Source organism: Neomonachus schauinslandi, chromosome 5 (assembly GCF_002201575.2).
Source record: "Neomonachus schauinslandi chromosome 5, ASM220157v2, whole genome shotgun sequence".
NCBI lineage: Eukaryota > Metazoa > Chordata > Mammalia > Carnivora > Phocidae > Neomonachus > Neomonachus schauinslandi.
In genome coordinates, this window is record NC_058407.1 from 58,376,030 (window position 1) to 58,391,413 (window position 15,384).

Genomic DNA, 15,384 nt, shown 5'->3' on the forward strand with positions numbered 1-15,384 from the left:
GAATCAGAGGAGGGAGTTAGAATGGGTTGGTGGCTGGGACAAAGTTCTAGTTAAGGAGATTAGCATCACCTACAGTGAGAAGCAGAGAAGGCACTTGTCTCCGATGCAGCCGTGAAGACCAGGCTACTCTGGGCAAAAGGGCAAGACTCTGGCATGTGGGCAAATGGTCTCTCCTTGGAGCAAGTAGACAGCTTTGGGGGGAGGCAGGTTCTGCACCACGCATTGCCCTGTGGTCTTCCCCACATTAAGGAGAGAAAGGGAAGCACCATGGAGGACAGTACTCTCAACTGAGGTAGGAGAAGGGGACTTGAGCCTATGGGACCCAGGAGGAAAGGCTAACCAGGAGCCAACCACCTGCTAATGAGAGGTGTAGGGATTAGGTGATCTTAGAGCTCCTCTGTGCCCTTCTCCCCATCAAATAGCTATTGAGTGCTTTAGGGAGCTTCCTGGTTTTCTGTAGGTCCTACAACAAAAACCCTTATTTTACCATTGTGAGGCACACTGAGGCAAGTATATAAAAGGCTTTTTGGGTAAGGGCCCTCCTTGGTTGGGAGGGAATTCGGAAGTCAGTTACTTTAGGGGCCAGGGCACCTCTGTTATTGGACAGAGGTAGGTACTCATACTTCCATTCTCCCCTCCCCACAAGATTCCCCTTTATCTGTCCCTGAAACATATCCCTACAGGGCTGGTCTGGGTTGGAATACAGATTCTATCCCCAATGAGAGAGGTGGGGAAGTTTGTGTGAGGGTCCTGTGGGCTCAGGTCCTGCACACTTGGTGTTCCAAGGCCCTTGCTAGGGGTGGAAGCATCAGTGGAGGTTTAGGCTCAGGTCTGGGTGGAACCAGAAGGTGTGGTGAGGGGTACAGTGGAACCACAGTCAGAATCCAGATCCAGGACGGTGTGGGGGGCTGTGGCCTGGGTGCCTGGTCCCAGCTGGCGCTCTCGAAGGCTCTGGAGATAACTCTGGAGAGGCACAGGGCAGAGAGGGCTGAAGGAAGGGCCTGGGTCAGAGCCCCCACCTCCTACCGTGACCATCCCCATATGCCCTCTGCCCCATCCCCAAGTGTGCCCCTCCCCTCACTCACGGGAGCCAGACTATCAGCAGGGCTCCGGGCGTTGGGGGGGAAGCTGGCGCCGGTAGCTGCCTTCACAGAGCCCCACCCCAGGGGATGTCCGATGCCACTTGGCCTCTTGCTGACGGATCCGAAGGAGCTGAAGATGCCTTCGCTGGTGGCTCAAGACCACTGCTTGGGAGGGGGCCGTACGGACTCAGGGAGGCCTCTTTAGACCTTGAATCCCACCCCCAAACACCCTCACCCTCTAGAGAAACCCATTTGATCTCCCTGTTCTGTCTCTCTCAAACCTCATTTCCCCCCTGATTATTCTAATAGAAACTCTTTGGAATCCTCCTACACTTTCCTCCTGGACTTCCCCGAGACCTTCCTTTCCTTCCATAACAGTCCCCAGTAACTAACTCCTCCCTGCTTCTGCTCCTCTGACAATTTTTCCTCATTCTTACCCAGACCGTTGGCTCCTCCAGCTCTAACTTCCTTTCAGTGCCCTGCCTTATTCACCTTAGACACCGCCACCCCTAAGTATAATTCTCCCCCGCCGCACCCCGTCAAGTTTGGGAACTGGGGACACGAGAAGGCACACGTTGGCTGCTTCTGTACCATGGCACTAACTCACCATTGGCGTGGCCTCCATGTTCCTCATCCATGAGCTTCCACTGGGCTAGGGCCCCAAGGGCCCCCAGGGCTGGCCAGGTGCCCAGCAAGACCCAGCTATACCAGCAGAGAGGAGGCAAGGCTGGAAGTGCCTGCAAGCGTTGGCCCAGCCGACTGCCCAGTGCCAGCCCCTCTAGGAAGTAGTCAGCACAGGCCACCAGCACCGCAGCACCCAGCAGGGCTGTGCCTAGAACTGTGAACGGACGTGGCCACCGAAGCGTGAGCAGGGCTCCCAGCAGTGCCAGCCCCACCAGCCCCCCAGCCGGCACCCAGGCTGAAGGTGGTTGGTAGATGGGCTCTGTGCCCAGCAGGGCCCCGGAACCCAGGGTTAGGCCTAGCAGGAGACCAGTCAGGAAGAGCCCAACGCTGCGAACCAACATGGTGACCAGGCCACAGAGGAGTCCGATGCCCAGCGCAATGCCCGCGCTCACCTCCAGGCTCAGCTGTGTCTCTAGCACTCGCTCCTTGTGGCACAGCAGGAAGATCACCAGAGCTCCTGACAGCAGGCCCGAGAGAAACATTACTGCCTTGAAGCAGCGGTAGCCTGGGAAAGGAGGCAGGAGGCACTGAGAGACAGAAAGGGGACATCTACAGGGATGGCTCTGATGAATTAGAAGGGAGAGGAGTGGCTAACCGGAGGAGCAGAAGACAGGAGCAGCAACCCAGGGACCTCAAGGCAAGGGGCAGAAAGGGATCATCTCAGGGAAGGCAGGGACCTTTCAAAAACTGTGAGGGGGTGGGAGGAAAAATCAGGAGATAAGATGGATACACTGTGTGGAGTAAATATGGAAAAAAAGGTGTAGTACTTCCAGGGATGGTAGATGGGAAGAAGTCAGCACAGGCTGATTTAGGTTATTGGGGAAGGGTTGAAGAAGGCTTAAACATGGAGGATAATGTGGGAATGGAGTTTTGAGGTAGGAGGGAAGGGAGAGGCAAGTGAGAGTTGCCAGGGGTCAGAGCTAGAGGGCATGGATATGGGGCGGGGGCAAGATGAGCTGGCAAGAGCAGCATGAAGGTAGGCATCCCTGATAGAGGAGTAGAGGTGGCCCAGGAGCAAAGGAGAAAGTTGGCATCATCCTTGAGGATGACAGTTTTGGGCAGCTGCCCCCCAGAATCCTGGCCCTGCCCTCACCGAAGCAGCAGTAGATGATTCCAAAGCAGCAACAAAGAGCACACACCAGGGCGGGTGCCAGTTCAGGATTGTCCTGGGGTTCCAAGACACATCTTGGGTCTGGAGGCTCTGGGAGTTGTTGATTAAAGGGCCTGGGGTCAGAGGTCATGGCCAGGGGCAACAAGGCTTCCTCCATGGCCGAAGAAAAGGTGATCCCAGAGGGGAAGGTCAGTGTCAGCTCCTCTCATCCATCCATGAATATCTTGAGGGGGTTGGGAAACCTGCAAGGGGGTAGGGGGCAGGAACTCAGGTGCCCATGAATCTTGAGGATTCTGTACCTCTACTTCTTATGAAGAAAGGCCAATTTCAGGAGGGAGCATGGCCTTGCTGGGGTAACTGAAAAAATCTACAGGATTGGGTCAAGGGGAGCCAGCTGTCTTTTTACAACCCTCTGAAACAAGGACATTAAGTAAAACTTAAACTAAAATCTTATAAAGTTATGACACTTTATCTGCTCCCTAGCTTTCCAGGGTGGTTGGGAAGAGTAGGAAGTCCTAAGTCAGTGGAAGGAGGGGCCCAGGGACATTAGTGGGACTGGGCGCTAAAGGCCCAGCAGCTTGTTCCAGCTAAAAAGAAATCTTGCCCCATCTGCAGTTGGGACTCAATACTGCCTCACTGGACTGGGAAAGGTAGGGTTAATTGAGGGGGGAGGAGGAGAAAGAGGAGAGAATGAGTCATGGTGGGGTCTCTGGACAGCTGCTCCAACCCCAGGGAAGGAAGAGGGGAGAAAAGAAACAGACACCAAAAGTTTGGGACAAGGAATCAAGTAGAGACAGTCCCCACACTTTGTCAAGGTTCTGAAGCCTCAGTTTCATGTGGAGATGGAGTTGTTGGGGGAAGGTGCATCAGGCCACAGTCCAATTCCCATGGTCCCTCTTGGACTAAGCAGGCACCTTGCCCACAGACATCTCACATCCTGGTAGCCTCTTGCTCCTCCTCTCAGGACATTGGTGGGACTTTTCCTACCCCTCCCTTGCCCAAGGGTTACATGGCTGCCAGTGGGATTTGAATTCAGCTCCTGAAAGGAAAACACCAAGGCGGGGCTGGCATTAGGGGCACTGTGGGAGGGGGGTAGGATGGATGCAGGGGCTTTCATCTGTCTTCTTTTGGACATCAGGGTCCTAACAAGCTAGAGTGTTGGCGTGGGGAATCCTTGGGGCTCCTCTCTTCAATCCGCTTGGAAGTCTAGGGACTCTAAACAAGGACATATTGGGGAAGAAGTGTTAACTACTCACCACCCTGCCAGGGCTCAGGAGAGGCGGGGGTGCTTCCCTAACCCCCCTGCTGCATCCTTGCCCGGAGGTCCTAGGCGTCGGGGCGGCTGTCGGGCGTGGGCACCCCCAGGGTCACTCTGTTCGTTGCCCCCTAAACTCTTCCAAGTCGAAGCCCAAGCCCCGTGAGCTAAATGCAACCAGCCTGGGGGGTGGAGGAAGGGGACAGGGTGTGTGGAGGGTGACATCACGGGGCGGGCCCCTCCAACTCTTTTCCCTGTGTGTGGGGGGGACCCAGTTTGGCCACTGCTCTAAGCTGGGACCAGAGGCCCCCCGACCATAGCAGGGAACGGTTTTGGGGACACCGCAAGAAGTCTGGGGAAAGGTCTCTGAATACTTAGGCGAAGACTCGACAACTAGAAGCTCTCAAAGCCCCAACTGGGGTCCCAGAGCCCCCCTAGCCCCACTTGGTTTCTTCCACTTCCCAGATAATTGGAGTATTGTCTTCTGGAGAACCCGGTGGTCGAGATCAGGGACCCGGGGAAGGGGCTTTTACAGGACTGGGGGAGCCGGCGAGGGGCTCAAGGGCGGAAAAACTTGCGGAGCAAGACGGGGTCTGGAAGGGGGACTAACGGCAGAGGCGCGTGCCGAGGAGGGGACCCAAGCCGGGTCTGCGTGGGGGCGGGAGCGCGTGTCGACGTCGACCGAGTGCAGCTCGGTATGCAAATGAGACGCAAAACAGCATGTAGATGAGTGCAGTGGTTTTTGGCACTCCGCTCGGGTCCTGAGCCCAGCGGAGCTACGCTCCTAGTCGCCCGGAGCCGCTCCGTTGACGGTGCTTGGAGCTGCGTCCCGAGGGGCGGATCCGGGCCGTGGGAGCTGCAGTTACACCGGGCAGTTCGCCAGCTGGGTCAGGCCCTGGGGAGGCCGAGGATTGCTGGGAAAGAACGGGCAGTGCAGGGAGGCCAGGGCGGGGGCGGGCCCGGGGCGTCCTCCCCTCTGCTCCACCTCCGCATGATACAAAAGGACCTCTGTCCTCGCTACAGGCAGCCGGGAAAGGATCGGGGTGGTGGCTCTTCTACGCTCCCTGGTTTTGTCTGCAAGGGAAACAGACTGTGGCTCGGTGGCTGTCCTCCATCTCCCAGTCTCGGCAAAGCCTACGAATACAGCCTGAGGAACCCTGAAAAATCTGTCCCCCGTCCGCAGGCACTGCTGCAGCGCCCACCAGCGGTGCAGCCTCGGGGGTATCACTCCAGGACCCGGAGGGTGGCAGCAGAGAGCCCTTTAAGGGGCGGGGCCAGCCAGTGCTTCCTCAGGACCGCCTCCTCCGATTTGACTCAGAGCTTGCTCGACTGGCTCGCGCCTCCGCCAACGGCTTTTTCGTTTCCTTCCCGTCTCTTCCCGGGTGACCCCGGAAGTGGAAGTAGGCGTAGGTCGGCGGCCACGGCGGGGACGGAAGGCGGAAGCAGAGCGTGAGCGGGAGGCGGAGCCGGGGGAGCTGCTCTCGTAGCTCCCCCTGGCCCTAGGCCCAGCTGCTCGAGGGGGAGGAGTTACCGCCGCTCTTCGGGTACGTTACCTTCGCCCCCACTACCTAGCCCAAGGTTTCCTGGATGTCTTTCTCAGGGGCAACCCTAAGCTCCGCCCCCCAGGTTTTCTTTAAGAGCCGCACGGTCCCCACCCTTTTCTGGAAGCCTGCGGCCCCCCTTTCCGGTCGTCTTTCCCTTTTTACCCAAGAGTGAACCCCGGGCCACACCCTTTGCGGTACCTCTCTATTTCCCTGATTCTGGATTATAGCTTTCTGGGGAAAGAAGAAAAACTAAGGGGATTTTTGAGGGGGGGAGCACGGTTGTGGTTAATGTAGTATTGGCTTATTGGTAGGGATAACGAACGCCCCAGAAAAATTTGAGAAAACAAGGGAGATGGGTGCATTAATTATATCCCCAATTTAAGGTTATTTAACCCCTCTCTTGGTTCAATCCTGATCATCCCCACCTTGATACCTTTGTTACAGGCATCAGGACTTATCATGATGGCTGTGACCTAAAATCCTCAGGAAGCCCCGGGGTCATGGCCCAGAAGCACCCCGGAGAAGGAGGGTTGTGTGGAGCCCACCACAGGGGTGGTGCCTCCTTCAGGACTTTAGGATCCTCTGTGGACCCTGAAATACTTTCATTCTCAGGACTCAGGGACTCAGCGGGGCCTGCTCCTAATGGTACCTGCTGCCTCACAGAGCACTCTAGTCCTAAGTACACACAGCCCCCAAACCCAGCCCACTGGTCGGATCCAAGCCATGGCCCCCCAAGGGGTCCAGGACCCCCTAGGGATGGAGAGGACCCTGACCAGAGTGAGGCATCTTCAGAAGAAGAGTCAGGAGTGGACCAGGAACTCTCAAGAGAGAATGAGGCTGGGTACCAGGAGGATGGGAACCCTTCTTTTCTTTCCATTCCATCTGCTTGCAACTGCCAGGGAACCCCTGGAATCCCTGAAGGGCCTTACTCTGAGGGAGGAGATAGCTCTTCTAGCAACTTTTGCCACCATTGTACCTCTCCAGTTTTGGGGGAAGATGAAGAATTGGAAGAGGAATATGATGATGAGGAACCTCTTAAGTTCCCCAGTGATTTTTCACGTGTGCCCAGTGCGAAGAAACCGCCACCCCGGCGACAGCGACACCGCATCCCGGCCAAGGAGGATACTCGGGAGGGTGGACGCAGAGATCCCAGGTCCCCTGGCCGACATCGGCTGGGCCGGAAAAGAAGTCAGGCAGATAAGCGCAGAGGCCTGGGATTATGGGGAGCAGAGGAACTGTGTCAGCTTGGACAGGCAGGCTTCTGGTGGCTGATTGAACTGCTGGTATTGGTGGGAGAGTACGTGGAAACTTGTGGCCATCTCATCTATGCATGCAGGCAGCTGAAAGGCAGTGATCTGGACCTTTTTCGAGTCTGGTTGGGAGTCTGGGCAGGGCGGCTGGGGGGCTGGGCCCAGGTGATGTTCCAATTTCTGAGCCAAGGATGTTACTATGGGGCAGGGCTGTTCACCCGTTTTCTTAGGCTACTGGGTGCTTTGCTGCTTCTGGCTCTGGCCCTCTTGTTGGGCTGTCTACAGTTGGGCTGGCGGTTTCTGGTGGGACTGGGTGACTGGTTAGGCTGGAGGGGTAAAGCCACTTGGCTCTTTTCTTGGCTGGATTTTCCCAAATTGCAGCATTGCCTGATTCTGCTGAGAGATAGCAGGCCATGGCAGCAGTTGGTAAAAATGTTTCAGTGGGGCTGGCTGGAGTTGCCTTGGGTCAAGCCAAGGACTAACAGGCAGGGGAATGCACCTGTAGCAGATGGTCGCTACTGCCAGCCTGAGGAGGAAGTGGCTCGACTCTTGACCATGGCTGGGGTTCCTGAGGATGAGCTAAACCCTTTCCATGTGTTGGGGGTTGAAGTCACAGCATCTGATGTTGAACTGAAGAAGGCCTATAGGCAGCTGGCAGTGATGGTGAGTACCTTTCCCGTGTTTCATGTTCCTCTTTTGTGCTCGTATTTTCTATTCCAATTTTAGGGAGAGTATGATAAAGAGAAGGCAGAGTAAAAAGTCAACTTGAAGCTGGAGTAACATTAATTCTTAGGAAATAGTCATAAAGACTTTTTCCCCTCTACTATGGGATCTGACTTTCCCTTCATTTTAAGCTTTTTGTCATGAGATTTAAAAAAAAAAAAAAGATTTATTTATTTGAGAGAGAGAGCACTAGAGAGAGTGCATGAGGCGGGGGGGGGGGGAGGGGGGGGGGCAAGAGAGAGACGCAAACTCCCCGCTGAGCAGGGAGCCAGGATGCAGGGGCTTGGTCCCAGAACCCCGGGATCATGACCTGAGCTGAAGGCAGATGCTTAACCGACTGAGCCACCCAGGTGCCCCTTGTCATGAGATTCTTAATGAAAAGAAATGAACCTGGTCTATCAGTGTTGGACCACTCACCCTGGAATATCCAGGTGAAGTCCCTCTAACTAGGGTGGAGAAGAGGCCTAATCAGAAAGCCTGTCAATTCTTCTACCCTGAACAAATGAGGGTTTTTGAACAGGGTGAAATCCAACAATCTATCCCAGAGAGCCAAGTGTGGACTTAGTGTGGGAAGATTCAGGGAGTGCATGTGAAAGAAAACAAAGTATTTCAAGACCAGCAATCTAGAGTGGAAAAGGGAAAGAGAGTGGAACATAAACCATAGAGAGGCATGTGCATCTGTAGGTCATACATGAACATACGGTTTTTGTTGTTTTTCTTTTTAAGATTTCATTTTTAAGTAATCTCTATACCTGATGTGGGGCTCAAACCCACAACCCTGAGATCAAGAGTCCCATGGCCCTATTGACTGAGCCAGCCAGGCGCCCCATGATATGGTTGCTTTTATTGATAAAGGGGCGGGTGGTACAGGTGGCAGTTGTGATGCCCCATTTGCTTGAGAGAAATGGTTTAATACAAGCATGTAAATTGCTATTACTAGATACTAATTTGATATTTTTAGATATGATTATTACGGCTTTTTTTGTAAGTAAAACTATATTATGACTATAAGTAATGTGTGTAAATTCCATCAGAGGCCTGTTTGAGTGTATGGAACTGGACTGGTAAAATTATCACAGTGTGTAAATTACCTCAAGGACTGCATGACAACAAAGAGGAATGGGTAACCAAGGTGTCCATTAACCATTCAAGACACAGTAAGGTACCAGGCCTGTAACTTAGCAGAGGACTAAATTAGTTTGGTGGGAAATGCATGCCCCTTAGTGGATAGATTGGGATATCCTTTTTTTTTAAGATTTTATTTTATTTTTTGACAGAGAGCGAGACAGGGACCACAAGCAGGGGGAGTGGGAGAGGGAGAAGCAGGCTTCCCGCCAAGCAGGGAGCCCAATGCGGGGCTCGATCCCCAGGACCCTGGGATCATGCATGACCTGAGCCGAAGGCAGACCTTTAACGACTGAGCCACCCAGGCGCCCCTAGACTGGGATATTCTTAAGAGTGGGGAATGATAGTTTACACTCAGATTGTTACTAGCAGTAGAGTGTTTTTCTCACTTTCATGTCTTTTAGCAGACATCCTCTCTTGGGGAATAGCATTCTTAGAAAAATTCTCATTTTCAACTTGCTTTCTTGGAGTAGAGATAAAGTTCCCTGATCCTAAACACACCTGCCCTACCCCTCAAAGTATTCTCTTGTTCTGGGCCACTGTCTGTGGGCTGCTTTTACAGAAACTCTCACTGCCCTTATTAAGCCTCAGAGTGACCAGGACTAAAAGGCTGTCCTATAAGCATGGGTACGTGGAGATTTAACAGCATTCTATTTATTTGGCATCATTAGGAGACTAGCTTTATTCTGCACTTTCGGAAAAGGAGGATGGGAACAATCAGGAAGCTGTAGGAGGTGAGGATACTATTTGTCTTCGAGAAAAGGCTGAAAGGTGGATAAAAAGCCTGTGAGGATCACAATATGCTATTTCATTTCTGGGACAGAAAGGCAAACCATTATAGGAAGGACATATGAGAATTTTCTAGTTAGAATGAGTTTGAGGATGTAATATCTTTGGAACTCTTACTTTATGATTGACAGTTAAAATGTGAGGGCTTAGTATGCATGTACCAGGTAGGGTGACCAACCATCCCTGTTTGCCTAGGATTGAGGGTTTCTTGAGACATGAACTTTCAGTGCCAAAACTGGGACAGTCCCAGGCACACTGAGATGGTGGATCACCCTACTGCCAAATCCTGTACTATATATGTTGTGAGTATTCTCCCAGTAATCCATGATAGATATAATATTCTAGGTCATATAGTTAATAGTGACAGAGATAGAACTTGATCCCGTATCTGGCTGCAGAGCCAGAGCAATTAGTCATTAAGCTGTATTGATTCTCTAAAAGGGTGGTGAAAGAGAACCCTTTGATATGAGGGTTGTTATTATTTTTTTAATTAGGTTCCACGCCCAGTGTGTAGCCCAAGGTGGAGCCCAACGCCAGGCTTGAACTCACAACCCTGAGATCAAGAATCAGATGCTTAACCCACAGAACCACCCAGGCATCCTGATAATGAGGGTATTTTGACCTAAGTTGGGGAGAGGGTTGGAATGGATTTGTGATGAAATCTTTTGTCTTGGTAGGTTCATCCTGACAAAAATCATCATCCCCGGGCAGAGGAGGCCTTCAAGGTTTTGCGGGCAGCTTGGGACATTGTCAGCAACCCTGAAAGGCGGAAGGAATATGAAATGTAAGTTGGAAATGGGAAATTGTCAGGTGGGATAAATGAGTAATCTTCATAGTAGAGCTCCCTGGACTTGTGGATGAGGCTCTCTGAGGCGGAGAGAACTGGGGTTGCTTATCTTTCTAGCTGGCCCGGGGCCTCAAGAGGCTAAAAGATTCATCTCCCTTTGTTCCCTGCTCAATACCTTCTGATTTACAAAGGCTTTTTTCTCTTAGGAAACGAATGGCAGAGAATGAGCTGAGCCGTTCAGTGAATGAGTTTCTGTCCAAGCTGCAGGATGACCTCAAAGAGGCAATGAATACTATGATGTGCAGCCGATGCCAGGGAAAGCATAGGTATGAAATAGGGCAGGGATGGGACAGCCACAGCTTAGGCATTGGGTAGCCAAAGACTTCCTTGTGAGTATTACTGGTAGTTGGGGGATACAGCTGATGAGTAAAAAGACCCTGAGGTTTCTACTTTTGCCATAGTGTCAAGAGATTGGGGATTTGAATTTGTAGTGAGAAAAAAGTATTACTTTTACTTTTGAGAGAGAAGGTTGAGGGTACGGGTGTTTGTAGACATATGTAACAACTGAGTGGAGATAATTTTAGATATTTTAGCCATATTTGTCAATAATAATACTATATGCTTGATCTTAGCCAAAAGGCCGAGAGGCGATTATAATGATGATACTATAACAGTATCGTAGGCTTGACAAATTAAAAGGAACTGTCCTTTTGTTGGGTTGTAGGAGGTTTGAAATGGACCGGGAACCTAAGAGTGCCAGATACTGTGCTGAGTGTAATAGGCTGCATCCTGCTGAGGAAGGAGACTTTTGGGCAGAGTCAAGCATGTTGGGCCTCAAGATCACCTATTTTGCACTGATGGATGGAAAGGTGTATGACATCACAGGTATACTTCTGTTCTCTAGAAATATTAGCTCATGTAGGCTCAAAACTTTGATGTTTTGGCTAATTATTTCTCATGCTTGTAGAGTGGGCTGGATGCCAGCGTGTGGGAATCTCCCCAGATACCCACAGAGTCCCCTATCACATCTCATTTGGTTCTCGGATTCCAGGCACAAGTGGGCGGCAGAGGTAGGTGTTAATTCTTCCAATAATCTACCCACTAGTGTAGTTCGCAATATGATTTCAGATGACATGCTGCTTAGGACACCTAGATGTCTTACCCTTAAGAAGTTTGGCAGCTGGCTCAGTATATCTTTTTTTTTTTTCTTCCAGTGTATCTTTAACTTAGGTATAAACAGGTAACACCGGTAACCATATAACTCTTAATAGCTCTTGCCTCATAATGTCTTCTGTTTTCCTCTCAGAGCAACCCCAGATGCCCCTCCTGCTGACCTTCAGGATTTCTTGAGCCGGATCTTTCAAGTACCCCCAGGCCAGATGTCCAATGGGAACTTCTTTGCAGCTCCTCAGCCTGGCCCTGGGGCCACTGCAGCCTCTAAGCCCAACAGCACAGTACCCAAGGGAGAAGCCAAACCGAAGCGGCGGAAGAAAGTGAGGAGGCCCTTCCAACGTTGACACCCCTTCTCTTCTTTCCTCAGATCAATGTCAGGGAGTCAAAAGGGCTGTGTATAGCACAGGATGGAGTTTTGACTTGTTTATTTTTAAATATTTAAAAAAGGGAAAATTTTAAGCCCAAATTGTTCACTCAGTACTTGTAGGAAGCCCCGGAACCACTCTCCCTCCTCCACCAGCACCTAGGAACTGAATCTTGTCTTCTGACAATACCAAAGAAATAGGGGGTGGCTAGAGCAAAGAACCTAGAGCCCGGACCTGGGCTGGACAATATCTCCCACGGTAGTGTGTGAACTGGTATTTCCCTGGGGTCTGTATGCCTTTGTCTTTTGCTTCTAGAGCAGATGACACTTTCCCCCCTCTTTTTAAACTACGAGTCTATCTTATAATTTCATGACCTATTTCAGGAGGGAGCCCCCTCCTTTACCCCAACATACTAGTTAAAAGAGAACAAGAAAGCATGTAGCCCTAATTATAGGAGATTATACATAAGAGTTCAGAGAGTGGGAACTTTGAATTTTTCCTGACATTCACCTTGTGGGTAATCACTCAACTTCATGCTTGTTGCTGCAGGGATGGCCAAAACTAATAATTTTTAAAAAAGCAGACTCATGCCCTCTGCCCTTGGGTGAGGGGGAAGGATAAAGGGGCTCCCAGAAGCCCCCTTATGATCCAAGGGTTTGTATTTTTTTAAGTTTGTTCATATTTGTATGTACATATCTATTTAAAGCCAGGGGATTATCTTTCTATAAATATATAACTGGCAACCTGTATTTTCCCTCTCTTCTTTGCCCTTTTTCTCACTTGAGAATTCTTTCCCTACTAAGTGTTAGCTGAGTGAAGGGCACCTCCTACTGGACCAAGGGAGAGGGGACAAAAAAAATATCTTAGAGAAGTTTTATACAGTAAGTTGCTATTCCCTGTTTCTTCCTCAGCCTTATGAGGACATCTCCCTACCCTTCCTGCTGACCAAACTGTAGCCATATCTGAAAAAAAAAATTATCTTTATTATAAGGAAAATACATAGCAAAACAGAGCTGGAAGGTGGTGCAGGTGGAAGATCTGGAAAAACTTAATCACCAAACTGCTCAAACATGGCTTCCTGCTGCGAGGGAGAGTGATTTGGCCCTTATCTTTTCCACCTTTCCTGATTCAAAGAAATCTGCTCTTAGCAGGGCTGGGCCCAGGGAGCCCCATTTTCCGATCTGTTTTTTTCCTGGGAGTTTGTGAAAGGTTATATAGTTCTCGGGCTTTCAAAACACAGAAGACAATATGGAGAAGGAAAGGATGTTAAGTCCTTTGGTCCAGTGTTACCCCAGCCCCATCCCTCAGTATTTGTTGATGCCAAAGAGACGAACCCCATGGAATTGGGGTAACTTAGGCAGCAGTACGCTGAGCAATGAGGCTGTGTTGATGAGGAAGTGAGCAGCATCATATTTGGTGTAGAAGCTGGCCAGGATGTAGCTGGGGAGAGAAGAAATGGGTTAAGTGAAGTTGGCCTTCCCTATCCATATTTATGACTTTGCAGTGACTTTCTCTTCTATTTGAAATCACCGGTTTTATTGCATGTAGTCCCAGAATATCTGAAAATATTCCAGTTAAATTAACAGTATTTACTTTGGGGTTGGGAAGATAATCAGCACCTTTAGCTAGAGATTTATAAGTTAGAGTGTTTTTTAATTGTTAATGACGTGGCAAATGACAGCTGAAGTCTATATGATTGTTAGAGTCCCTTTGCTTCCATTCCCCACAGTTAGTTTTCACAGATTTATATCAGTTCTGCTTTATTCTCTTCCTTTGGAAGTGTAAAACCATTTGGTTTTGCTTGGGTGTTTTCTCAGTCCTTTCTCCATTCCCCTACCACCAAAGGGGCAGCAAGGAATGCTTGATTACTATCTTCTACTTTTTATTGCTCTCCCTAGATTTAGACCATGCCATAATATCTTCAAAGGGTCTAAGTGAGTAGTCTGCTTTTTTAAAGCTTCCCTGTGGGGGTTTTTCCTTGACACTTGGAGCATTTCCCATATCTCCCCCCGGACTCACAGTACGATAGGAGAGATGTTGAGGAATTTGCGGGAAGAGGTAAATTGGAGCCCGTAGTCCATCTGTTCCCAGTGTGTCAGTAGCCGAGCCTTTCCTTGGTCAGGGGTCTCAAAAGGTGTCCCTTTCACCGTATGTAAGAAGACATACATAGCCTGGGAGGAGGGAAGGGGGCAGTGTGAGCAGGCAGAAAGTAGTCCTTCAGCCCAAGAATTATGCTGAGATCTCAAAAGGAAGACATAAATCCCCAAATAATCAGTGATTTTGTTTTTGGTTGGGAAAGGCCTGGGTTCGGTATAAGGGTGTGGTTTAGTGCTCACCAAGTTATGGATGACGTTGGTCAGGGTCCAGACAACAGGAATGCTGAAGAAGGGGATGCTGAGTAGAACCACATGCAGCAGTCCTACCAAGATGATGTAGGCCAGCCAGATGCCCCGGCTATTCATCACTCGAGTGTTGGGGTTTACTTCGCTGTGTGCCACCCCCACGTTCATCCTACCGCCGTGGGGGATCAGGCAGGAGTCCAACTCAATTTCCTCTCAACCTCTTTTTGAATTTGTTCCCCCAAGTTGTCTCCTGAATAGCCCAAATCCCCTGAACTCTACTGGGAATAAAAGAACTTCCCTGTTGTGCACAAAGGAAAAACTGAAGACTTAGGAAAGAAAACTTAAAAGGCAAGACGAGTCCTCTCTACTCTTAGAGACATTATTGGTAATCTTTACTCTGATCCTTAGACTTCAACTGTAACCTGAAGGGGTAAGCCTAGTCTTGGGGCAGGGACTTAGGGCAGCAGGGAAAACAAAGAACCACTAATAAGGACAGAGGGGACGAAACTACTAATCCCCACCTCTTCCTCTGGGGCTTGCCCGTCCTGTCTCTCATCCACTTGGCATGTAAGCAGGCCGCATCCCAATCTATTTCTCAAGCGAAGGGCGCTGCCAGGTATTTACCCAATGGCTTTTGGATTGAGCTAGGAAGGGACCTGAGCTTAGCATCTCGAGAGACGGAGCCCTATCCCCGATTCCAGGAGCGGCTTTGATCGTCTGAACTTGGCCCTTTAAAATCGTGCTTGTTGATGCCTACTTGAGAAGCAGATCTTGCTCGCCCGTCTTTACCTAAAATTCCCTAAACCCTAGTATTGAACCCGCCCCATGCTCCTCCCAGTTTCCCTCTCGTTTGTCGTTCACCGGCTATCCTCAGGGCTCTCTTCAGAGCTCCTCTCGGTATTTAACTTGCCGACGCTCTAACTCCCCCCGCCCTCCACCACCTTTCGCCTCGCACCACTTTTCCTCAGCCCCATTTTCCAGTCTCCTGGCACCCCGTACCTGCTGGCTTCAGAAGCCCGTCCGACTCGAAGCGCGGCGTTCGCTTCCACACCTGTGGTCTCCAGGAAGCAGCTGTCCTCGCCCATCTGCGCTCTCCCTATTCGTGGAACAGAATCAGCGCTGCCGCCACCCATTGGTTGGCAGTTTGCAACGGG

The 15,384-nt window shown here is 50.6% G+C and overlaps 3 protein-coding genes across 4 annotated transcripts; 1 reads left to right on the forward strand and 2 right to left on the reverse strand.

Moving 5' to 3' along the window:
- Positions 1 to 808: 808 nt before the first annotated feature.
- On the reverse strand, positions 809 to 3,064 carry LOC110577788 (transmembrane protein 198-like). The gene is given in 6 exon segments (XM_021687221.1): positions 809 to 840; positions 843 to 963; positions 1,086 to 1,124; positions 1,126 to 1,244; positions 1,690 to 2,271; positions 2,860 to 3,064. Coding segments are annotated over 6 exon segments (1,068 nt in total). The 5' UTR covers positions 3,035 to 3,064.
- Positions 3,065 to 5,556: 2,492 nt separating this feature from the next.
- On the forward strand, positions 5,557 to 12,998 carry DNAJC14 (DnaJ heat shock protein family (Hsp40) member C14). Of its 2 annotated transcripts, XM_021687165.2 has the most exons (7): positions 5,557 to 5,676; positions 6,121 to 7,589; positions 10,241 to 10,347; positions 10,557 to 10,676; positions 11,075 to 11,235; positions 11,318 to 11,420; positions 11,657 to 12,998. In XM_021687165.2, the coding sequence occupies exons 2-7, from the start codon at positions 6,177 to 6,179 to the stop codon at positions 11,865 to 11,867; spliced, it is 2,115 nt and encodes a 704-aa protein (XP_021542840.1). In that variant the 5' UTR covers positions 5,557 to 5,676; positions 6,121 to 6,176; the 3' UTR covers positions 11,868 to 12,998. The 2 variants fall into 2 exon arrangements, with proteins under 2 accessions (XP_021542840.1, XP_021542841.1); XM_021687166.2 differs by lacking the exon at positions 11,318 to 11,420 and having other exon boundaries at positions 5,565 to 5,676; positions 11,657 to 11,720.
- On the reverse strand, positions 12,855 to 15,322 carry ORMDL2 (ORMDL sphingolipid biosynthesis regulator 2). The gene is made up of 4 exons (XM_021687167.1): positions 15,230 to 15,322; positions 14,225 to 14,399; positions 13,908 to 14,059; positions 12,855 to 13,328 (listed from the first exon to the last, which is right to left on the reverse strand). The coding sequence occupies exons 1-4, from the start codon at positions 15,313 to 15,315 to the stop codon at positions 13,193 to 13,195; spliced, it is 549 nt and encodes a 182-aa protein (XP_021542842.1). The 5' UTR covers positions 15,316 to 15,322; the 3' UTR covers positions 12,855 to 13,192.
- Between the last annotated feature and the right edge of the window lie 62 nt (positions 15,323 to 15,384).